We start from the raw sequence: 26,452 nt of genomic DNA, 5'->3' as shown, positions 1-26,452 counted from the left end.
CAGTGTTCTGTGTGCGTGTGTGTGTGCTGACAGGCACTTTACGTCGTCTATTGTTAGCGGTGGGCGATCGACAGACTCATATAGATCCCACTGTCACTCTCTCTCTTCTGCGCGTCGGCACTTTTAAAGGTCGCCCCTCCCTCTCCACGTCTATCTCACGTCTGTCTCACCCTTCCCTCTCTCCTTCACCCTCGTCGTCCCGTAATGCTCATCACTTACTCCGAGGGTTGAGACGAGGAAGGGACGGGGAGATGATGTCACCAGATATCTCCTGGTTCCAGCGCAGGAGGTTTAAATACACCTGATGCGACATGAGACTTGGTCTCTAAATGGTTATCCACTGTTTCAAACTCAAGACAAGCTGGTGTGTCTAGACGCAGAGTTGAGTTCAGTCATCTGGGTTCAGTTGCTGATTCATCAAGTCGGGTGCAGTTGTCTCGAGCCAACAAAACATATTCTAAAGAATTAGGATTTTATGATTGTTTTAAAATATTCTATTATCATTATTAAATATTATAAATGTATTTGTTTGTATTGTTGTTTATCCTGATCAGAGTTCCCCCCAAAGAATATATTTGAGGTTTAACTTTTTTCTTTACTATACAATGACAAATACCAGACACAACAAATTCATGTTTTTAGCTCTAGGCTGGAGGGTTAAAAAAGGAAACTTCATGACCGTGAAAGTGCATCGACTGTGGTTCAGCAGTGAGGAGAAGAAAAGGAGAACTTACTCTGCGAGACCCGGACGAGCTCAGCCACCGTGAAAACTCCTGGTGTCACAAAACTGTCCTGGAAGCCCAAGTGACCTGAGAGGACGAGGGGAGAGGTCACATCAGTCAATGAGTTCAGATGAACAGCCATATCAAACTGGATCGTCAAAGATGCTGCTACTACAAGCCCCATGATGCACTGCAACAGCTGTAGTGTTACATAAGCCAGAGTTTTATCTGCTTACTATGTGTTTATTTTTTACAAAAATAACATTGAACTGTTAGCCGCCTGTGAGCTAACACAACAAAGAAGTAGCAGCAGGAAAACCGGTTATTGTCACAGTCGCCACGAAATGGGAAGTTTCTTTTCTTCGCAGTGATAATGGTTAACAGCTGAGTGTGTGCGAGTGTCTGACCTTGACCTGGAATAAGGCTACGTGCCAGCATACACACAAACAAACATATGGGCGGTCATTTGTATTTCACATTTAGCCTTCGCTCAAAAATCTGCTGTAATGATTTACAGGTCTTCTCTGTGTTGCTTACGCTGACCTGGACACACACACCTACAGTACACACATAGTTTTGATAATCACAAATAAAGTTTTATACATGTCGCACATGTTTAGATCAATTCAAAACAGTGCACAGGAGGGTTGAAGACATAAATTAAACCTCAACACGACCCTGACCTGAGTTCCACGATCACAAGCAAGTTTTTTGAAAATGGTGCTTGCATATAAATGGGTTTTGCTTGGATGCCCCACACATGCAGGGACCATCAACACTTCAACTTACCCTGAACCTTCTAGAAATTGTTGTTTCAATTTCCTGCCACACAGCACAAACTTTTCTTTGCTCACAATAAAATACAAACCCTTCATCAACAACAACAACTACTGACCCAGACATTGAAGGGCAACTATGTGTAATTTAAGTGTGTCTTAAATAGATCTTGGTCTCTATTGTACTCATCAGTATGTGTCTGTTTGTAAAAAACTCTCTTTTCATTGAAATATTTACATTAGAAAATATACTTAATCCCTGCCCACTTAAAACGCTTTGTTCTTCTGGAGATTAAACTCAATTACCATAACCACGCCCACTCTGTTGTGATTGGTCAAGCACTGAGGTTTGTCACAACGCGTCAGCAATCCTGGTAGTGTCTACCTCCAAGGAACTTGTTTTATAAAGAAAGTGGTGCGTGATTACAGCTGGCTGGAGGAGGAGTGAAGACCATTATTATACCGTTATACCGTTATAATGGAATCCCCTCTCGTAACCTCTTGTTCGCCAAAATTTCAGACAGGGGAGAATTTCAAAAACATCGTCATGATGAGGGACTTACTGCATCTTAGAGAGGAAGACTTCAACATTTCAAACTGAATAAGTCAGGAGAGTTGGGTTTTCATATTTGTTGCCATATTTGGGTTTACATCTTTAAATACACACAAACCGATACTGAAATACACATTCACACTTACTACTAAAACACACATCTTCCAATCACACAGTTCCCTAGCAACCAAACAACAACAAAACCACAGTATCACAAAATAAACAAAGTTATTTCCCCTCCCAGACCGACACACACTTAAATCAGCCTTCATGCAAAAATGTGTGACGATTTGTCTGTCTGCACAATGTCCCCAGAACTTGTGTTAACTCAGACACACACAAAGACACAGACTCACACAAAAAAGGATATCCTCCTTCTCACACACTTAGGCAATACTCCACTCTCTGCTATGACATCCATCACCACACACACATTGGAATCTGTCACACACACTTCCCTCACACAAACAATCTGCACAGTGGAATGTGTGTGTCAGTACTGTCTGGGTCATACGAAGGTCAAATGTCATCAGGTACAGAAGTGAATGTTGGGGTCTCACCATTCTCAGGCTGCTCCTTGATGTCAGAGTCACTGGCCTGGTTGGGGCTTTCTGATTGGCCGGCTTCTGGAGGTAAAACAGAAGACAACTGGATTAGATTCCATTACACACACAAGTGACGGTGGTGTGTTCAATGACTGTTGTAACAAATCATAACATAACTGAGTTTGCTCAAAACAATAAAGTCATAAGCAGCCCAACGTCCACTTCCGGTGCCAGAGAGGATTATGGGAAAACAGAAAAGTGTTGTATCATGAACAGAGCCCAGGTTTATTTTCCCAGCATGCTCTATGCTCTGATGCGGCTCCGGCAAATGATTTAGAGGCTTCGGGAGCATCGATCGGCCCCGCTGCAGATAAAATAGTAGGGGGAGAAAGAAATATTACCCATCATGCCCCTGCAGCGGGCTGCCCGGGGCCATGACACAGGACTAGACTGAGACGGATAACAGCAGACCTGGGCGGGTTTTATAAGGGTGAACAATGAAATTAAACTTTTTAATTATGCCAGAGTCTTTAAGACTGAAAGATTGTTGATGATGTCATCAATGTGAGTCGGGAGCAGACCCAGAGTTTCATCCTTTGATAAGCAAGGTTATAAAGATAAATGAAATTCTGAGTAGTTTTAATGAGAAAATGTAGTTTATGATGACATAAGTTCATCCAAAGAAAGTAACAAGTTGCTGTCAACAAAAGACGTAATCTGTGAATGAACAGAACTTTAATCTGAAAAGTGCAACTATGAATTATTGAGGAATATTTGACATATGATAAAACAGTTGCTGAATCCCCCCAAACACACACATACACACACACACACACACACACACACACACACACACAAACACGTCTCTCCCGGACAAACACACACACCAGCTTGTTTGCATGCGGCTCGCCGTCTCTATTTGCTTCAGCAGCTTAAAACAAAGAGCATCAGGATGAAACCATGGCAACGGGAGGCGGGAGGGGTGCTGTAGTGGTGGGGGGTACCGATGGGTGTGTTTCGAAGGGCACTTTCACACACTGCCCCCCTACCCTGAAGCCCCCCCACACCCCTCTCTCACTTATTCAGCCGTCAACCCCCCCGTCCAGGTTAATTAAATATGCTAATGAGGCGTGGGAGCAGACCGGACCGTCTGCATCCACGTGGGGGGAGAGAGAGGATGGGAGGGTTTTGGGTGTGGGTCCCCCCAAAAAATGCAGACTGCTAAATAAAAGCCCTCTGTGCACAGCAGGATGAAACACCAGGTGTGTGTAAGAAGTGCTGCTGGAACTTTGGCACCTTCTCGGTCTCAATCCCACGTCTAACTCTTCTTCTTCTTTGTTTGGATCACGCAGCGCTGAACAGAGGCGACGCTGCCCCCTGAAGTGTTTGTCAGGATGTGCATTGACATCTTTTAAACCATTATTTGGCTGAAAAAAACTAATGTGATGCCAAGATGAGTGCCGGACAAATGGCGATCCGTGATAAATTGTGTGTTAAGAATGAGCCGCGAGCGCAACCAATCTGAATACGGACCAGTTAAAAGTCAGAGATTAAAAAAAAGTGTATTTCACAGTTATCTAGTGTGGTGATGATAATGACTCGCTGTTATGATGCATGTTGGAGAAACAATGCTGAAGATAGAGGGATCGGAAGAAAGAAGAAGGTGTAACTAGGCAGGATGATAAATACAGGTTAAGGTAAAGATTGCTGTGGCCACATTGATCAAGATTATCACTTGTCAAGTCAGAATCATAGAACCATTGTTCTATTGAATCCCATATAAAGAGAAGATAGATCAAATACCTGACAGTGAAAACACTTTTAAGGATATCCCTTTTGTCATTACAGAAGTACAGACACTTTAAGAGAACAAAGAGAAAAAAAAGTCCCTTAAAAGTCCAGGATTATAACTATAATTAGGTGTGATACAATTTGGAGGAGGTACATACAATACTACATAATCTACTCAACTTTATTAGTGGGGAAATCTACTCTGTTAAAGCAAAACATATATGGTTCAGGTTTTAAAGTAAGTTACTTAAATACTTTATTTTAAACAGAATGTGCTCAGGAGATCTTCCAAAAAGAACAAGATATACATTTTTTTCTTTTCATTGATTAAAAAAATAAATGCATCTAAAACAACATATGTTATGGTATCATTAGTCTCCAATGTTTTTGTGACTTAAGTGCCATATTTTAGTATATAATGTACTACTCAGTTGAATTATTTGTTGTAACATTGACAGACATACTAAAACGGTCTGAACTAAACTGCTCATTGAACTGTAAAAGTGCATCAGAAGTGGAAGTTTAAGATCAAGTTTGTTCCACTAGAAGAGAATGAAAGATCAGAAAGACATTTTTCTTCCTAGGAGGTCTCCTTTTATTGGAGTTAATTGTTGTCTGAGAACAACTCTTAGATAATATGATGCTGTCAAACTCTCAGTTGTTCCTCAACTTGTAAGGCTTGAAGCAGAAGTTTAAGAATTACAACTTAAAAAGTTAAACAGTAGACAAACAGTTAAATGTAGTTTATTTATTTTACAATACTTAAGATCAAAGGAACAAATTACTTTCTCGCATGTTACTGCAGTTGATAAATGATTCCATTGATCTATATTTTAAAGTGTTTATTAAAAGAAAATTCAGTATGCATTTAATTAAATTTAATTGAGTTAAAAGTAAACATTGAATATCTACATTTGCCAGTTTTACCTTCATATATTTTTAAAGTGGCACTAATTTGTACTTAAGTCATATTTCCTCAGGATAACATTTTTATCTCAACATGATATTTTAGAACTCTTTTCACCTCCACTAAATATCATCAGACATGTTCAAGTCTTTGTTACTTTATGTTTCATTTGTTTTGAGCAGCAAGAAGCTGCAAGAAGAAGAAGAAGAAGAAGAAGAGAGGAATAAGGGCAGAGGTCTCCCTCTCTCTCTCTCTTCCTCTGTGGGAAAGTCAAACTCAGTGGCCTGGAGTTTTCTCTCGACAGGCCTGTTTTCTCTCCGACGCTTTTCTCGGAAGATGTGGATCGAGGGAGGGACGGAGGATTCCGGGGAAGGCTGTGAAAGAGCGAGAGGAACCAGAGAGGAGCTTCGTAGATATGAAGCTGTAAACAAGACTTCACTCGTGTCACACTTTTAAAACCACATTTATGTCTAATTGAAGTGTAGTTTCACAACTGTTGAAATGATGATTTAAGTTTTATAAAGCTAATGTTGGCTTGTAGGACTACATATAAAAGTTTATTGCAAAGACATAAAAACACAAAACTTGAAAGGTATATAATATAAGCAGGTTTATGTCTAATTGAAGTGTAGTTTCACAGCTGTTGAGCTGTGGAAATGATGATATAAGTTTTATAAAGCTAATGTTGTCTTTGAAGGACTACATATAAAAGTTTATTGCAAGTTTATAAAACAAAAGGGTTTAAATATCACCCACGTGTTGAATGAGAGGTGTTTACAGACATATACTGTATATCATTGTATTAAAGTAGAAATGAAAACAAAAGTTCAAAAGTGAATGCTAACAGCTAAGCTAACTAGCTACCATAACTATGCTTCAGTGACATTACCAAATGGACGCTAAAGCTAACTAACAAAAACAGCAACTTTAACTGAACTTTATAAAAAACACAACACAACTATACCACTATTATCAGAAATATAATATGTAGATATTTTGCAGACTCACCGTCAGCTGGCAGTAAATGACTGACAGCAAATGATTGTGTTGCGTTCAAGTGCAATAAGAAAAAAAGAAAAAAAAGGGGGGAAGATAGCTAAAAATGACTAGATTAAAAAAAGTTGATGGCTTTGTGATAAGTGAACAACACACGCTGAACATTTAAACGTCATTTCCGGCATTTTGCCTGTAAATGAAAAGCAAAACTGCAGATGGATTTTTGCGTTTCAAAGAAAGTTGAAACATATCATTAATGCTAACGTTGATGCTAAGACTGGTTCTGTGAACGTTTACTGTTACAAAACACAATTAGAATGGACTAACATTTCATATTGACTTTTAAAATGATCTGTAAAGGGCTTTGAGCTAAGACTTGACATAAATATAATAATAATATGAAGAAAATGACTTAAAAACGCCCCCCCCCTACAAAAAAATAAAAAATAAGCTAAAGCTAGCAGGGCTAACAATAGCTGTTTGAAAGGGTCTAGATTAGCATCTGTTGTTTTTAAATTAAACTCCAGTAAAGTAGTATCCGTTGTCAACTCTTTCCTCTTTTTTTGTGTGTGTTGATGTTGTTGGTGTGTGTGTTGTCGTGTTGCATTCTGACACTTTCAAGACTTTTCCTATTTTCTTTAGTTCTGTCTTGAGGCAACTCTTGATCTCTTCTATGTTTTTATTATCTCTGGGCATGATTTTCTCTTTGCACTCCTGTTTCCTCCCAAATGTAATACATGATTAATCATTGTGTTGTTTTAATTTACTGGTCATGTGTCCAACGGTGTCCCTGGATCTCTCCCCAAGTAGCTCCAACACGCTCCCTTCAGAGCTTTAACTCAAACGTTCTGTGTATGAATAACGTTTTCACACGGACAAAAAAACAACTCACGCAATCGTGTTAACAAATGATTTCCCCTCAAACCTTGCCGTGTTTTTTTTTTAATGCGAGGCTTTGATTGTATATTTAAATCTGGCTGTGCCCGGTGTCTCGCTCTCGCGCTTGTGTCGCGGTGTCTTGGCAGGGCGACAGGCGTGAAAGCAAAACAAAAAAACATGCCAGAAATAATAGAAACACTCGACTGTTTCAGCGGCCAACTTTCTTTTTTTTTTTTTCTGTCTATGTTTGGCTGTGAAAGCTTGACCGTTGGGCCCAGAGACAAAAGTACACACACACTCACACACACACACACACACACACACACACACACACACACACACACACACACACACACACACACACACACACACACACAGAGTGTTGCTGCAGCTCAACACATTCGTCTGGATTTTTACAGGAACTAGAATGTTTGATAAGAACCTGAACATTTTCCCGCCCGGCTGCACCGCGCAGAGCAGTAAAGCAAACACGCCTTCGTCTGTATTGATCGGACCAGAGACCCGGTTCTGATTTAGCTCTTAATGAAATGAGGAGACGAATAAATTCATCTCTAGAAAGGCCACAAATCAGCTGCCTCCAGTCATCGCACGCGGAATAAATTAACGTTATTCATACGACGTCGCTGCACGACTCTGAGCGGCTCACATAAGCCTTCTGGTTCAAACTGAAGAAATGTAGTCCAAAGTTTCTAAATAAAAGTCAATAATTCAATTTAGAAAAAGGGGTAAAAGTAAGAGGAAACAATACAACTTCAACATTAAACTTGATTCAGAACAGGTCAAATATTTTATATTTTTTCATTATTTTAAAATTAATTCAATATTAATACAAAAATTGTTTTAAAGTGAAAAATAATTCAAATTAATAAAAAATAAAATTAACATGATAAATATTTGTTTTAATCTTAAAGAAAATGATTTATTTTAAAATGACTTAAGGCATAAATTTGGAATTAATAACATAAAAAGATGTGATAAAATTAAACAAAGGAAAAATGAAATATGTAATTAATCTCAAATGAATACGTAAAAATGTAAATAGTTGAAATTTATGATGTAAATTATTTTATTTTTTCATATTCCGATACTTTTGAATTTTTGATGAAGTGAAAATACAATAAAATACACTGGAAAATATGACACATTCTTAAAATATTAAAAGAAAAAAACAAACAATACATTAGATAATACCTAAAAGTATTTTAACAAGGCAAGATTTGAGGTCACAAAAAGTAATTGACTATTTCAAATTCTGAATATTGCCGAATACCAACAAAAATAGAAACATCCCGATGTTTTTATTTTGCTTGCTCAGCGTTTTCCTGCGCGAGCGTGTGTTGATCTAGTGTTTTCCAGCGCCGGAGGATCGGGACCCGGACTTGGCATCTTGAACTCTGGCACTGCTGCAGACGGGGGTCCGCCAGCCAAAGCTACAACGCTCGCTCACACACTCACACACGCCGACACGTCGGGGGAAAAGCTTGACATGACTCGCCAAAATAAAAGCTGGCTTGTCTTGTGGATTTACGACATAAAAAAAAGGCGAGCGTGAAAAGTATATTTCTGACGGATTCTCACGGACGACTCGGCCCCGCCGGGTCTCCATTTTATGGTTGCCAGCCGCCATTTTGTCGAAAGCCGGCTCTTCTCCTCGCGACACGCGCTCGTCCAGAAAAAGCCAACACAACAGCCTGTGTAACTCACACCAGATATGAGTGTTTTATTTATGTGCCATTAATTATAAAATAAAAGCAGACGGAGCTTTGTGTGACAGAAACGCTGCTGTCAAGACGCCGCCAAAACTCTCTCTCTCTCTCTCTCTGCGTCGCTCGCCGATGTCTCTCGCCCGTCAGACCGTGTTTGGGAGAGAGAATCCCGTTAGCCGTCTCCATTGTTGGACGCCCAACCCAGCTGAGCTGCCAAGGAGCCGCTGCCAACTGCACACATTCGAACAAACACACAACGTGCCCGGCCCGGCGTGTGTGTTTATGCCAGTGTGTTTGTCTGTGTGTGTGTGTGTGTGTTTGCCCCCTTTCTCTCTGCCTTCAGCCTGGCAGCCATCTTAAAGCGTTGGCAACCATTTTGAAGCTTCTGTCTGTTTTCTTTGAGCGGCTGCCATTCGCCACCTTCTGCCAGAACAAAAGAGGGCCGACGCCATCACCAGACATCCGCCGCACACACACTACGGATTCACACACTCACCCCCACCCCCCCAAAAAAATAAATCCAGGATCCTTCAGACCTTCTGGAAGATTTCATCAGCGCGCGTGTGATCTGGTCGGACTGGACACCAGCCAGTAGACTGGCATGTAGATGTACCTGACCTCTGACCTCTTCGCCGCTGATGATGTCTCTAAATGATCAACTTCCTCTAGAAAACCTTGAGTGATCTTCCATTCATCTCCAGCCCAGAAGCTCCACAGAGTGAGGCTCCAGTCACTGATGAAGATGTTCGAGGTACTGCAGCCTCAAACTACCCCTCCCATGATGCATCGCTGCGACATCGGACGAACATGAACGACAAGGTCCAGCTATTGACCACCAACGTTTGTGTGTGTGTGTGTGTGTGTGTGTGTGTGTGTGTGTGTGTGTGTGGTCAGTGGTTACATCTGGTCAGATTGAAATACCGGCTTGTTTTTTTTTTGGTGGGCGGAGTCCAATTGATGAATTACAGTATTGATCGCTGCTCCGCTCACTTTCCATAATTATAGTGCTCTAATGGATGACACACACACACACACACACACACGCACACACACACACACAGAAGCTAAACTTTCCGCTCTATTCATAAATTTATCCTTTCACTACTTATTTTCTTCCTCCCTTTCTTCACATCCTCACCCTTTCCTCTCCACGTCCTTCCATCATCTCTCTCATCCCTCGTTTCTTCCTGATTTCTACTTTTCGTTCTGACATACAGCCTTGTATTCTACTCACTTATCCTTTCCCTGGTTTTCCCATCCACCTCTTTACTCCTCCAAACCATCCACTTTTCTCCTCTTTAGCCATTTCATTTTCTCCATCAAACACTTCTTTTTACACACCCTCTTTCATTCATTACTTTCTCATCCTTCTCTTCTTTTTCATCATCCGTCTACCACATGTTTTCTCCTCTCCTTCCTCACACCAACTCCTTCAACTTCATCCTTTTCTACCCCCCAATTCATTTGATTCGTTTCCTCCCTTTCCTTCTTTTATATTTTCCCTCCGTCTCGGATTGTTCTCTTCCTTCCTCACACCCTCCCACTTCCCTTCCTCTCACCCTCCTCTTTCCTTCCCTTCCTCGCATCCTTTCTCATAAACCTTTTTGCTTCCTTCCTACCTCACTCCCTTCCTTCTCTCATTCATCACACCAACCTTCCCTTCTCACATCCTTACACCCCCCCCACACACACACTCCTTTCTCTGCAATACCTGCAGACTGTTCTGATCAATACTTATAAATTATTGATCAGTCTGACGTTTGCTGTGATTGAGGCGCTTGCTGAAAAACTGCCGTCTCATCGAAACCCGGGATTTATCAGGTGAACACAGAAGATGAGAGGAAGAGGATGAGGAGGGAGGGAGGGATGGAGGGATGGAGGGAGGGGCAGATGGGTGAGAGATGAAAACTCTCCCTGATTGGTCACTCAGGACTTTGAGAAACTTTATCTTCACTTTCTATCGCTCCTGTTCTTCCCTCTTTCTCCTCCACTTTTGCTCCCTCGCTCAGGTCCAGGAGAAAACGGATGTCTGGCTGAGATAACACACACTCACAGTCACACACACACACAAAAAAAAGTACACACAACCAATGTAATTTCACCATAATTCCTCTATAGAGCTTCTACTGCTATTAATCATTGTGTTTCTGTGTGTGTGTTTGTGTGTGTGTGTGTGTGTGTGTGTGTGTGTGTGTGTGTGTGTGTGTGTGTGTGTGTGTGTGTTTCTGTGCCACTGTTGCCAGCCCAGAGCACAATCCACTAAATAAAAGGAAGCACTGACAGCGAAGAGGAAGCGAGTCTCTGTCTGTCCATCAACAGTGATCACATCAGCGTCGTCATAGTGACGCAGCAACTTCTCAACAACAAGTTTAACATTACCTTAATACTGTACATCCTAAAAAACACAAAATACAGGTAGGAGTTGTATCCGAGGGTTTTAATATAATAAAATGTTTAAATGAAGCCCAAATATATCAGTTAAATGTGGAAAATGTGTTAACAATAATAACAATAATGTTAATAATAAACATGTAGAGAAGAAGAGAAATGACAAAAAAAATTGGCCGCATTATACTTGTCATTATACTTTTATTTAATATTAATTGTAATAATAAGTATACCCAAATAATAATTTTGGCAGTTTAGCTATTTGCTTCCAAACATTTTTTTACATTTTTAAATATATTTTTTAATAAATTAAAGAGATTAAAAAAAGAAAAAAAAAGTAGTAGTGGTAGTTAACTTTTCAAATAACATTTAATTACAAATTATTTAAAAACAAGAGTCAAAGGTTTAAAAAGAAGGACAAAGTTAACTACTATAATATCAAATACACCCTAAAAAAGACTCAATTAAAACTCATAAACTATATTAAATTAAAATGAATGATAAAGAATCATGAGTAAACTTTAGCAATGATAAGTAACTTTCTCTTTTGTTTTCTATACGTCGGAGCATGGCGTTGTGTTTAAAGTCTTCATTCTTGCCTGAACTGCTGAGATGTTTGGGCTCCGACAGTAGAGTCGGATGTTTCTTATGGAAATGAAGGTGTGTGCGTGTGTGTGTGTGTGTTTCCCCGAAAACATTTCCTCACATTACAAAAGTCGTCAGTCGGCCAACAAAACATCCCCACACTCCCCTAGAATCTACTCCGATGCGAGAATGAGGGGGAGAGAGGGAAGGCAGAGGTCAAGTCGTCTGTGAGGAGGAAGTGGAGGTGGGAGAGAGGGGGGAGGCGAGGGGGGGAGGAGGAAGTGACCCGGAGCTCTTCAAGAGCTGAATAGAAGCTCCCGCTGAGTTCTCAGTGTTCTGACGTTTGCTTTTGTCCAAATCACTTGTTCCTCTTTTCTGCCTCTGTGGACGTAATCTGCTCCACACTTCTCCTCCGGACAGGCGGAGGAGTGGGAGAGGAGGGGGAGAAAGGGATGGGGGGATGAGGAGAGGGAGAGTGGGATGATGGGGGGGTGAGGAGGAGGGGGAGGAGAAGAAGCAGGAGGTGGAGAGCTGGGACAAGAAGATGAGGAGGAGAGAGAAGAAAGAGGACTGGGAAGAAATGTTGAGAAAGAAGGAGGAGAAGAAGGAGAGGAATCGTTAGAAAAAGGAAAGAATATAGATGTGGGGGGGGAGCAGAGGAGAAAGAGGTCAGTTGAGGTCAACGACCTGAGATGAAAGTTCAGAGGACGTGGAGGAGGAAATATGTTTCGGACCAAAAGTGAAAACTGATGGATAAAAAAAAGAATCTAAAGAAAAGCCTGGAATACAGGAAGTGACCTCACATTCCTCCCCCACTCTCACCCTCTCTCCCCAGTGAGACCCTCAGCAGGGCTCTCTGGTGTGGAGCCTTGGGCGGCTGGGTCGTCCGAAGAAGAACCGCACAAAGAAAGAGGGAGTGAGTCTCTGAGCGAAAGAATATGTAAGAGATATCTCAACACAGACACATACAGAACTCCCCCTCCCCTGTCTCCCCCCTCTCTCACCCCCTCCCCTCCCCGCCCCCCCGCCCCCCCGCCTCCTTCACAGCAAACAAACAAGCAATCGCGTTGGAGTCTAAAAGAGTGGAACCACATCAAACACGGGAGCTAATCCTTCCTGGATCCGAGCGCGTCCTCCTTACTAATAATAGATCTGCGGCAGGGAAGAACATTACGCCTCTAATTTATTGATCGTGACGACGTATTAAAGATGGCGTCCCCGCTCGCTTGACAACACTACGCCAGTTCTGGGTTAGCCAGACAACCCGAAGGATTCCTGGAGGGCTCTGACGTCTGGTGGAATGCCTCGGAGAGGTTCACCGGAAGTTTGGGTTTTGTTCTGGAGTAGAACCAGAATCACGATCCAGGTGGTCCAGATCCTCGGTTTGTGGCGTGCCGGGGCCGCTGAGCCACACGTGTTATTGTTTTTAAACTGTGATTTAATGAGTAAATAACTTGAAAATTGATAAAACAATAAGAGAGAGTCGGATCATTTAAGATTCAATAAACACAGTTTTACTTTTTTATTTTTATTTTACATTAAAAAATTGATTCAATATTTGTGTGCCTATTAATTTACATTATATTCCCCGAAAAAAAGTATTTCCATATTCGAGTGTCATTTTTCCATTTCTATAATTATATGATTTATTATATCGATTTTTATATTCTTTTAGACAACTTTTTGGACCAAAAGTTTTTTAAATAAACATTTTTCCCATTTAGTTGTAAATATATATATATATTTGTATCTAAAACTTATCACAGAAAGTTTTATAAACATACTAAAACATAAGTATTTCGGTCCCTGTTGCTGATGCTGAGCTGGTACCTTCAGATTGATCCGCCGACAAACTCTCTGAAGAGTTGGTCAATATCAACTCGGCTTTGAACCTCCAACCTGTGTGAGCAGCTGTGCACGACGTGGCTCTGAGCGACAGAGACAAACTACGTCACGCTACAGAGAAGAAAAAAAAAAAAGGCCCAGAACCGTCTTGTGAATTTGGACCACATGTTCTTTTTGGACGGCGGCCGGATCTCTTCTGATTCCCATGTCAGAGTTCCGTCAGCGTGATATCACGCTGCAGTGGGCGAACCTCCGGGGAGCAGAACCAAATATCTCCTATCAATGACAAATGTTCACATATGGAGGAGATTTAAGGGGGAAAAACACCAGCGAGAGGAAGATCAGGTCTTCACTGCTGAAGGTTAACTGAATTTAAACTCATCTTCTCCGGAGGACAGTGCCCCCGGTGGGTTAGGTATGAAATAACAGGACAGATTTGAACTTGACTTCATCACTGAAGGAGAAAAACAGCTGCACAACTATACACCAAATAAACCACAAGAAAGTTGTCTTCTGGCTCAGCTCTTTTCTGCCCAACTCCCAAACCACTTTACAAAGTTCCATCATCCAGGTCAGAACAAACACCTGTTGAGATCCAGGACAAGAAGTGCTGATTTCATTTCTCTATGGCATCAACTGCATCAATAGGCATTATAATAAAACATAATTATAGAAATGATCAATTAGAAAATGATGAAAACATTATTATAACTAAAAAATAATCCTGAAAACTAATTAAACAATGTTATATTAATACTAGTTAACTAATAAAACAAAAAGAACACATATTTTTAAAAAGACATAATTAAATCCTCATAGGAAAAAAATAATAATTAGGTTTTAGTTTACCAATTAGGTGTATTTAATTAACTTATGATTACAATCAGTCCGTTTTTAATCTACTCTTGCAGATATGAATATTAGCTTCTTATTTTTTCCAAAACATTTTGTTAAATGGTACGGTGAATAAGTGTGTAATATGTTCAAATATATATAAATACTTTATTACATCATTTATAATGAATGATACATTTGATTAAAAAACGATTAAATGGTATTTATTTCAACATTTGGAGAAATTACTTTTTTGTCAATATTTTGATGATTTATTATACTTATATATATATATATATTTATATATATGCAACATATGACATTACAATTGGGAGCTTTATGTTTCATATTCTCAAATAACATAATACTTATAGTTTAAAAAGAACTAAAAAGAAGAAAATATGTATTTATAAATTCTTAGACTCCAGCTCTGAGCTTGACTGCATCCTTTTATGTGTCCAATCGTTCAGGAATCAGAACTGGCTTCTAACAAGGAAAAGGTCACCGAACGAAAAGGTCGTAGTTCACAAGAAAAGTTCACAAAGTTAGGAAGAATAGTGCTGAAGCTCCAGAGGTCCTCGGTGCACTTAAATTAGGTGAATTAACGTGGCTGTTGTACGCAGTGTAACACTACACACACACTACACACACACACTACACACATTAACTGTGACGTTTATAAAAAAAAAGGAATAATGAAACCTGGCTCTGCTCAACATGTGTTTCTGCTTAAGTCGGGTGGATTTTGATTCTTAATGGCGCTTTGCTGAGCTCTCATTAGCGAGGCATGCTGGGAATGAAGGAGCAGCAGCTCCATCGAGGAGGAGGAAGAGGAGGAGGAGGAGATGTGAGGAAGAGCAAGAGGAGAAAGTTGAAAGATGCCTGCAAGTCTTCGTCGGCCTCAAGAGCTTTCCATGTTACAGTGGAAAGAGCACATGCACACACTTGCGAACACACACACGTGCACACACGCACACACACGTGCAGAAACACACACACATGCTGCAGGGAGGAGAGATCAGGGGTCAAACTGGGTGGGTGGGTGGAGTAGAATGGAAACTATTTGAAATTGAAACGAATAATGATTCTCTGTGTGAGTGTGTGTGTGTGTGAGTGTGTGTGTTTGTGCGAGTGTGTGTTTGTGCGCGCGCTTTATCCTTTTCTTCCTCAAACGAATGTGAATGAAGACGTCAACCTTCCAGGATGCAGAGGCTGCTGCTGAACACAACGCTTCTGTGGAGAGCGTGCACATGTTCCCATGGCAACGGAGACCCCCCCCACCCCCCCCGAGTGGGTTTCATCATGTGACCTGGAAGCTGGGGGGTCAAGGTTCGATGGATAACAAGGCACCTTCATAACTGTTTACAGAGACGCATCCCTTCGCTCGGATGTTCCTTCACTGTAGTTCGTCGGCACGTGTTTCTGGTCGTTACCATCTCTGCTCATGTTTCATGACATCCAAGAAAACTTCATGATAGGGTTTGATCTTTGTTAAGTCAACTGTGCGATTATCATGTGTTCTGTTTTGTCACTGGTATTCTTTTGTGTATCACAACTTTATTGACACTACACGGTCACTGAAGAAGATGTTTTTGAAGGTCCAGTGGATTTCATTGAAGTTAATTGAGTTGAATCCAGTGGAACTGGAAAGTTCCCTGGACTCAACTCATGAAGTATTGTCAAGAAGAGATGCAAGACCAAATCCAGGAAGGATGTGTTGGCGCACACTTGCTGCATTAACGTCTGCAAATGCCTTTTTATTTGGTAAATTCACTGATGTGCTTTACTTTTATCACTCATTTCCTGCCTGAATGATCCTTTCTACGTCTACATAAAACAGGGTTCAAGATTAAAGGTCAACTAATGTGTTGATGTAAGTGTGTCTTAAATATATCTTGGACTCTATTGTATCATCAGTATGTGTTTGTTTGTACAAAAAACTCTATTTTCATTGAAATATTTACATTAGAAAATGATCTGAATCCCCACCAACTGAAAACACTGTTTTTCTGGGTATGAGATCTTGTTTATCATAACCACGCCCACTCTGCTGTGATTGGTCAAACATCAACGTTCTTCACCACATGTCATCGATCCCGGAAGTCTCCAAATGCAAAGGGAACATTGTATAAACAAAGTGGGTGGCTGTTTGGAGCATATTATGTCATAATAATAATAATAATAATAATTATAATTATAATAAGAATGTGCTCCACTGGCGTAACCTCTTGTTCGCTGAGATTTCAGACGGAGGATAACTTTATTATAAAGTATTATATAGTAAAAACTTGTTGTGTAAAGGGTCAAGGGTTAAGGATTAGAGTTAATGTTTGGATGAAGGATGGGCGAAGGTTAAGGGGAAGGGAACAGGTTTGGACTACAGTAACAGTGACTACAGGTTCTGGGATCACGTTTTTTAAAGCATGTAATTGCAATGATAATCTATCTGGCATCTCAGCTGATATCTCAAACTCCATAAGCATCTATGGTCCGAACGGCAACTTAATAACCTCTGTGACATCAACGTACCGACCAATTAAACAAATGGAGGATGCAGTAAAAAGCGTATCCCTGTGTCGGACGAGGACAGGGAGGAAGAGGAGCCGGGCTGAGGAAGAGTCCGAGGTCCTATAGTGTGACTTCAATCCCATTTTGCAGCGGCCGAAGAAACAGAAAAATCAATGGTAATGGCTTTGCAGCGGGCGAACCTTCAGCTGGAATTAGAGGCAGCCCGGACTAAATTGGAGACGACCCCGTCGTCTTCCCACAATGCTTTGAGCTCTTCCCGCTATCAAGAAAGTTTAACCCCCCTGCCCCTCGCACAACTTCCCACAACCCTCCTCTTTCCTAAACAAAGACCTGATTTAAATGTGGACGGAGGACAAGGGAGAGAGGAAGTCAGTCAGGTGTACGTCACCATCCCTGGAGAGTCGGATCCTTTAGGATTTACAAAGTTTCTTCAACACACTTGTTGGACCCAGTCGGTCGAAAACCCCCTCGACTCATCGGGCGTTTTAAAAAAGTGCGTCCCCCTCACGAGGTGGAGAGCGTCTCAAGTCGACTGTCAGGTCTAATGAGACTCGATTCGATCCAGCTGCACTTTCCTAAGCCGCGCACCTAAGATGGTTGAGATAACTCCTTCAATCATGACCATCATCCTCCAGTCGCCCGACACGGGAGAGCCGCCGCTCGGCGTTGTCAAGAATCGTGCCGACTCATGCTTGTCGTCAACATCTGCTTTCACTTGGAGGGGAACTCTCGTCGAACCTCCATCAACAACTCATGCAACATCTGAGACCGAACAAAAGGAGCCAGTGTTCCACAACGTGAGGTCAATGAATGCGAAACCATCGACTGCAGGATGTCATCACATTAAAGTCTTTTCGTCTGTTTCCTATAGGTTTTATGTTTTACCACAAAGGAATCATCCTGTATCTACATCCACTGACACCAGTTGCCTTCCCTTCTTAATCGTCAGTTTCTGCTCTGGGTTGTTCGCTCCGACTCTCAGTTCAAGGTGAATTTGTTAGCGACAGAGTTTGAGGTTCAATTCCATCGGTAAAAAAAGCAAGGCCGAAATAACCCAACAAGTTAGGCTTGTAATACCACCCTTCTTTTTTTATTAATCTTATTACTGAAACGTTTTATTATCATAAACTTTGTGGGTTTTTTTAAATGGCGTTCTTGGTATTTTCTTTTTCCCCTGTATATGTTATCGTAAAATCCGATGTCGCCCAGTAGGTGTCGCTAGAAACACTGAACGTATCCCATACAGTAGCCCAACTATCTATACGTCATACTTTACATCAAGTCGCTTTCAAAGCAAACCTTAGCATCGTTGTTTCCAGAATAAAAGGAAAATAGGTTTGTTTTCACTTCTGTACCTAAGTGTCGTACTTTTACCTTCCGATCTTAAGGTCTAAGCTCGGCGGTAATATTTTGACACGGCTACTTAGCACCTCACTGGAGTGTAAATGTGTTCGCTACGTAGGCGGTGCTGCTTTTGATTCGACTTTTTCTCAGCAAATATAAATGTACACGAAAGGGAGGGGGGCGGGGGGGTCGTAAGAAGTGAAAGAGAGGGTGGGTTAAAAGCTAAGAGGGGTGTTCGGGCCTCTCCGCTGGGAACAGAACATTCCTGGGTTATCCTCTTTTACCTCCTGATTCACTGGAACACAGAAGCCAGCAGACATGATGAGATTAACCTCCCCCTCTTATCCCTCCCCCCGTCTTCTCCCTCACTGTATTCTTCGCTCGCCCGATAAAGCGATCGTCGGCGAGCCGAGCAGTTAAACACTGGTTTGTGGAAACGCCAGGAGACGTCCGTGAAGAACAATAAATAGCGCCTCACTTACTGCACGTCTGACTAAAGTCACTCTGGCCACATGCTTTCGACGATCACGGGAAAAGTCATGAATAAATAAATAAATCTCACATTTTCATTGTTTTTTTAAGGATTTCATTTTTGTTTTTCCATAAAAACAACTGCATTTCAGAGACTTTTTTAAGTTTTATAGAATCTAATAAATATATATTTTTATATATATAAAGATGACCTACTATCCACATTTTCGCCCAACTATGTCCTATGTAACTGTATGCAACTGTTAATTTCAGATCCAGAGTTCTCTCCAGCATCTCGATGGACTCTTCAATACTCTCCTCTTTTCTATCACTGTATCCTCCCTCACTCTTCTCTCCGTCCATCTGTCTACCCCCCCATCTTTCTTCCGAGCTGGTCACAGCAGGAGGCCGTCAACAATGAGTCTGGTTCTGCTCGAGGATTCTGCCATTTTCGTTTTTCGTCTCCAACGCCACACTGTTCTTTACTCATTGTTGTGTTGCTGGATCTGTTTTTACTTTCTCCACTATAGTCTTACTTCAACTGTAAAGTGTCTTGAGATAACTTTGTTATGATAAGACACTTTAAATAAAATTGAATTTATTTGAATTTAATTTCTTAACAGTTTTGTGTGGTAACATTCTTGCTTTATTATTTATAATACAAATATAATTGTTTTTTATTGATTCACTGTAATTTTTTTTTGATCATTTAAGGAGAAAAACGTTCGTATTTGTATTTATTATTCTAATATTATAGTTGAATTAGAAGAAAAAGTGTCTTGATTGTGGTCATTAGCTCAATGTTTCTTTTCCAATCACAATTCAAGTTCAAACACATCCCTCCGACATATCGCTACATAGTTCGCTTTAAGATAACTTACATTTTGACCAGTCGCACACAGGTCCCTGCAGCGTCATGATGCTGATCACCCACTTAAGGATATGGATCCTAAAATGACCCGAACACTCTCCGAGGATTGACCGGAGAAGAAGAAGAAGAATTCCACTGCGGCGGCGGCGCCGCGATGAGATCAGAGGTGAGGCGGTTAAACATTATTCCAGGTGATGAATCCGTCTTGGTATCAACCTTTAATTAAAACACCGGGCCGACGCAGGACACCCGGGTCGCCGCGGAGGCCAGCTCTTTGATTCTCCCAGACTCCCCCTCCTCCCCCATCCCTCCAGTCTCCCCCCCCCCTCTGATCTTGTCAGATGTTCTGTTAGCTGCTACTCCTGTTACTCCTGTTGTTTCTGCTGTTGTTGCGCCGCGCTGCTAATACACAGCGGCGCAGCGTTAATGACCCGCAAAAACACAATAACACACGTCTGCTTCTCGGATGCATATTTAATGCAGACAGCTGAACAAATTACATATTTATGGATTATAAGATCAGGGGGGGAGGGAAGGCGGGGGGGAGCCACGGTGTCATTACCCAAGCAGGCAGGTACCGGGGTCCCATCTGCATCGGCATCTGTACTGCAGGAGGGGCCCGCGGGCCCGGCGGGGAGGGGAAGCGCCTGTTACCACCAGGATGTACTTTCGCTGTCGTACGACACAAAGTAGCGAAGTGAAAACAAACTTTGTCTGGAGCTGAAGTGGAGCAGCTCCGGATCAGAGGACTAGCTTAAGAGGGGGGCATTGGGTCAACCACGGGGAGGGGGGCACACTTTTATCATTTTGGTTTTGTGTGTGAAAAACTATGGAGGCTCGAACTCAAACTATCTTGATCACATTCTTGAGTCTTCATGATGTTATTTCAAACTATCAGGATCACAAACAGGACTTCCTCGTCTGATCCTCCCTGGGATAAAATATCCTCATGTCACCATCTACTGTAGCGTCGGGACCACCAGAGACACCCCCCCCCCCCCATATCTGCCTCCTCCTTTCAAGGTAATTAAGATTTCAATTAAAGCGCTGGGACCCGGAGACTCCATCCTTGTAAATTAGCGCGAGAGAGCCGACGTCACGAGGGATCGTTAAAGCCAGTCAGGACCTCGGCGGACGAGCCATCGATCAGACTCACCTGCTCCTCCGAGAGGCTTCGTCATTTTAATGGGACTTCCCTGATCCGGTCCGGCTGCCCGCGGCGTCTTGCTTACGCCCGTCTCTTCCGATTTAACTTCTTGTTTAATTGTTTTCTAGATGTGATGATTCCACCTGGTGTTAGTTTCTTTAAACTGTTTGCTTGGATGTTGAACTGCTGGTTGTAAAAACAGGAAATATCTAGGGGTACGGGGAAACAAAGTATTTATTTCGATACTGTAAGTATAACTATATACTTGTAGCATTGTCGAGTACTTGACTCTGGTGTTGCAGAATTTACAGACCACATGTCTCTTGATGAAGTTGTAACTGCTTTCGTTTGGTTTGAAACCAAAATATGTTCAAATATTACTTTTATAAGATGCTGGAGTCGACTGCATCCTCTCGTCCTCAGTCATCGGCGGGATCTGGAGGGCTTTCAAGGTTATTTATAAACCATAAAGTAACAATTTAAAAAATAAAATATGATTTGATGGCCTTTTTTTTAGACCAGGGTCACAAAGCGCTTAAACAATAAAAAAAAGTGACCCAAAAGAAGCATCCTGTGTGAACTGACCAACTTGAAACTTAAAACTCGAGGCCACATGCTAATGCTAAAAGTATTCATCATCTTCTCTGTGTCTGGAATGTTTGTCATCGACTAGGTTGACTTTAAAGAGTCTTTTTTTTTTACTCTCCCCCGCGTACATTCCTTTACATTCAATACGTTTGAGATCACTGTGTTTCCTCTGGTGTGAGCGGCGGGAGGTCATCAACGCGCTCGAGTCCCCGACGACTGATTCTCCGCCGCCGACTAAAGAAAATACTCGCTTTGTGAGGAGAAACATCTGCTCTGCCTTGTAGAGTACTTACAGCAGCAGGGAGGGCGGGGCAGTGGGGGAGGACGGGGGGGGAGGCGGATGGCGAGTGACTTGTTCTGGAGTGCTAACACCCTTAGATGGGATAAGGTGGCTGATCCTCCAATGCAAGGCTCATTATTGTTGGAGGGGATTTGGAGCTGCTTTTTCCTGTCTGGACGGGAGGTGGGCGAGTGTGTGTGAATGTGTGTCTGTGAGAGTGAGGGGGGGGGGCACGGTGGTACTCAAAGCTGATGTAATAAAGATTTGGGTCTTTCAGGGTGAATGAGTGCAACTTTCAGCCAAATGTTTCACTACTTACACACAGATGTAGACACAAGTGTGAACATACAAACGTCTATTATTAACGACAATTGGTCGAAAGGAAGATAATGTCAAGATCGACAAAACCCTCGACCCTTTAATGCTTGTGAGGCACTCTGGTTTCCTCCCACAGTCCGACTGATGGACAACAAAGTACTTTCTTGAACTAACCAGAGGCAAATAAAGTGGTCCAGACTTCTCTGAATCTTACTTAAGTTTTCCATCTCAGCTGAACACCATGAACTTACCTTTACCTAAGATGTAAAATTCAGATCGCATGATAATAGTTCTGAGCTTACGTTTCCAAAATGTGTCTTTAAACGCTTTTGTTCAAAGAAAATGATGTAAAATATAAAAAATACTGGAAAATCCAAGAAAGAAATAATTGTTGTTGTTTTTGGCTTCTTTGGTGGCAACTGTTGTTTAACCACCAACATGTCTGCGGAGTGTAAAGCCAAAAAAAATTGGCAACGAGTTTGTGAAGTTCCTTTGATGATACGAAGCCTTTACTTTGAAATGGTTGATACATGAATGTAAGTAAGTAAGTAATTTATATCTATAGAGCGCTTTTCCAGACCAGGGTCACAAAGCGCTTAAACAATCATAATGTAAATGTCAGTCCGAGCTTTGGTTTTCAGACCATGTGGTAAATCTTTCCTTTGATGTTCTTGAAGTTCCATGTATGAGAAGAAAGTGGAACCGTTGATCATTAGTTTACCTCACTGTGTTAGTGTGTGAAATACATAGAAAAATAAATTAGTGTACTATTTGCATGAATCCCGTGGCCCTACTTAACCGCCATGAGCCTCAAGTAACTAAATATTAAAACAAAGGAAAAACCTTTTATGTACTCCACGGAATCTGCACCTTAAAATGCAAGACATAGCGTTCAGGAGAGAAAACTGTGCAAGAGGCCTCCTCGTGGAATCTTATGGGAGAGCAGTGGGTCTACTCTGAGTGTCTCCCGGATGAAAACAGAGTGGTCACCTGCAGAAAAATGCTTTTAAATACAATGAGAAGTAACCGACCAATCAATGGAGAGTTTTGTCTCTTGGCTCAGCTCTTTAACGTCATGACTGTAGACTCAATTGGAGCGACTTTCACACAACACAGAGGCACAAAAACCGACAAAGTCATTATGTGAGCGGACGCGTGATGGGAATGAAGAGGTGAGTGTATCTACGCAGCTGGACCGGAGGGCGACTGCTGCTGCAGCCGAGGCATCTGCTGCAGCGAATCTTTAGCAATAAAGTGAGCGCTGCACTTTCAAAGATCAGCAAAAAATGCAGCCGAGGCAGCGACTTTGCTCCAGCGAGAAAAGGGGGAAGAGTGGGGGAGAGAGAGAGAGAGAGAGAGAGAGAGAGAGAGAGAGAGAGAGAGAGAGAGAGAGAGAGAGAGAGAGAGAGAGAGAGAGAGAGAGGCAGCAGGTGGAGAAAGTAATCCTGGAAGCGACAAGAGTTGAAGTTGGAAGGAGTGAAGAAAAAAAACCCACAGCTGAAGAGCAACACGTGGCGTCCTCTCTTTCTCCGCAGCAGAGTTCCTCTCAATGAACCAAAACTTCCCTCAACCTCACATCGAGTCCAGATGCAGCGCCATAAACACGTTCCAAGCCATGAAGTCACTGCGGGCCCGACCAGAACAAACACTCTGGCGGATTATTTGCTGAAGTCGGCAGTGAAAAACAACTCTAACAAATGAAACACTCAGAGATGGTTTTAACCACAACTCGTCCACTTTCTTTTTTCATAACGAGATTCAGAAACAATTATCAAAATGTCTTCTTCCATGTCTATATAATATCAATATATACATAATAATTGATTTATTCTCTATACTGATTTGTCTCTGCAAGTTGAAAATGTTTGTAATGTATTTCCCGTTGGTAGAAAAAATTATAAAAAATACTTTTTGTCACTTTTTAGACTTTGGGAGGAAACCAGAGTGCCCAGAGGAATAAACTAAAGAGCAACTAAGAAAACGCTCGCTACACACTTGGGATTCAAACCTGTGCCCTCTTAACTACGTTTACCTTTTATAACATAATGTAAACATTCTTAGTTTCTTCTTGACTGCTACCTAATGATCTTAAATGTATCTTGTGATTACAGGAGTCACCAGTAGAGGGAGCACTGCTGAATTGAATCATAGCTCAGAGGTCAGGTCTCAACCCTACCAAGCTCAGTCCCTTTTAGCTTCAACAATCCAGAAGTTCCTTCCATCATGAAGTTTGATAAAAACAAGAGTTTGTTGGACCAACAAGTGAACGATTAGAGAAGAAGAGCTACAAGTCAGAAGGGTTGTCGCATTGATGTAGAGTGAAGTCAAGCGGCGAGGAGGAGGAGGAGGAGGAGGAGGAAGAGGAAGAGGAGGATGAAGACGAGGAGGTGGTGATGTAGTAGATGTGCGGGACACGTACGGCCCCGGCACAGTAAAATTCATGATCATAAAGTGCAGGCCCTTGAATAAGTCGATGCAATAATCTGCTGCATCATGAGATAAGAGGCTGGATGAAAGGGAGCGAGCGGAGAGCCGGGTGGGCCGGGCCCCTCATTAAGATTCCTGCGGTGCGGTGACTCAGCCCATTTTGGTAATGGAGAGCCCCGGCCACCTAAAGATGGAAATGGCCATTTTTCAACCCCCCCCCCCCTCCTCACGCACACATTTTATATATAAATTATCCGGAGCACTTACAAGTGGGGAAGGCTGGCGAGGAACGCGGCAAGGTCGTTCTCAAATCTTTTAGACGCGACATCGCAGGAGTTTTAATGGGAGTGCAGCGGGAGGACAGCGAGCAACTTTCCTCGCCGATCAGACGCGTGAGCGAACGTGTCTTTACCCGAGACTTCCTTCTGCTGATTCGGTGTTTCAGGGGTCGGGTCTTGGCTGGAGTCCTTTCTGCTGTCTCCACTAACCAGAGGTGGACCAGGTCTATCCCTCCCTTTGTCCCGGGACTGCCCTGCGGCCTCCTCCAGTTCTCCCTTACATCCATCTGCCCATTAACAACTTTACTCATCCATCCATCTTTTTTATTCTCTACTAGGCCATTTCGTCATCATCCTTTTCAACGTCCAACATTTATTTTAGAATGAAGAGAGTTGAATCCAACCATCATTATCCTTCTATTCATCATTTCATCCATCAAAAGAACCTATCCATTCATCATGGAAGTCCATCTATCCATCCATTCATCATTGGTGTCCATCCAGCCATCCATCCCTCATGTAAAGCCACCCATCTCTTATCCATTCATCATGGATGTCAACGCACTTATCCATCCAACTAGCCATCCATTCAATATTGGTTTACATCTACCCACCCATTCATCATGGATGTTCATCCATTCATACATCCATCATTGGTGTCTGTCCACCCAACCGTCCATCTGTCCATCACGTATGTCCATCCATCATTATAACAATTCATCTATTTTTTTAAATTCTTATTCAACCATTTTGCTTACCTATCCATCACCCATTCATCATAATCCATCCATCATTATTCATCTAACTGAACATCCCTTCATCCATCGATCCGTTCTTCTGTCTGAATATTATTCTTACAACTCATCATGGTATCCATTCATCTTTTTATTCATTCATTTTTACTGTCATCCATCCTGCCTTCATCACTTTATCAATTTATATAACATTATTCTTTATTAAATCATCCATCCATCGGACTAGTTCAGTCATCCATCCATAATGTTTTCATCAACGGCCTGCAACAACTCTGTTCCCTATTAAGTATTTATTTTCTCGTTTATTTAATTTTTACATTTTTAAATCCTGTTTCCCGATTTTCTTATCTCTACATAAGCTATATTGTGTAAAATGTGTCAGTTGTGATCAAAATATTTGTGCCGCGGGTCATCTGAGGACAGCCGAACAGGGACATGAACAGGTTGATCATGGAGAGATCAGAGACTCTGAGCAGGATCAGGTCAAGTCCAATCCCAGCGTCTGAGGGGATTTAACCTGCGCTCCCTCCTCCAGCTGGAGCCCGGCACCGGCTCCAGAAGGTCTGGTGGACCCGTTTGGGTCATGAAGGTAAACAAGTCGAAGAGGAACCTCGGCCCGGTACGTGGGAACAGAACCCTGTCACCGGACACGCCGTTGGCGCCGGGGTCGGATCAGGTGACCGAGCGGACAACAAGGACTAATAATGGATGACAGACCGGCAGCAGATTGTCTGTCAAAGAGGATTTCGGAAACTTCTGCATCTGATTAAAAGCGTCGGAAGCGACCTGACGCGACACCAGCTGACCACTCGTCTTTGGTGGAGCAGTTGACCTCTGACCTCATCAGCTCATCATTACTGCTGATTCTTTAAAGCCTTTAATGTTTGTTTCAAACG

At 42.0% G+C, this 26,452-nt stretch overlaps 1 protein-coding gene across 4 annotated transcripts in view; it reads right to left on the bottom strand.

Annotated features, from left to right (window-relative positions):
* The window catches only part of nfia (nuclear factor I/A), a 140,433-nt gene that overhangs the window by 23,966 nt on the left and 90,015 nt on the right, over positions 1-26,452 (bottom strand). For all 4 annotated transcript variants that reach the window (XM_087784679.1, XM_087784680.1, XM_087784681.1 and 1 more), the window contains exons 3-4: positions 2,612-2,677; positions 735-809 (exon numbers count right to left, since the gene is read on the bottom strand). In XM_087784679.1, the coding sequence (XP_087640805.1) occupies positions 735-809; positions 2,612-2,677 (141 nt within the window). The remainder of the gene's footprint in view (positions 1-734; positions 810-2,611; positions 2,678-26,452) is intronic.

Source organism: Callionymus lyra, chromosome 2, assembly GCF_982586985.1.
Source record: "Callionymus lyra chromosome 2, fCalLyr1.hap1.1, whole genome shotgun sequence".
Classification (NCBI taxonomy): Eukaryota; Metazoa; Chordata; class Actinopteri; order Syngnathiformes; family Callionymidae; genus Callionymus; species Callionymus lyra.
This window is presented reverse-complemented; position numbering and strand designations above follow the sequence as displayed.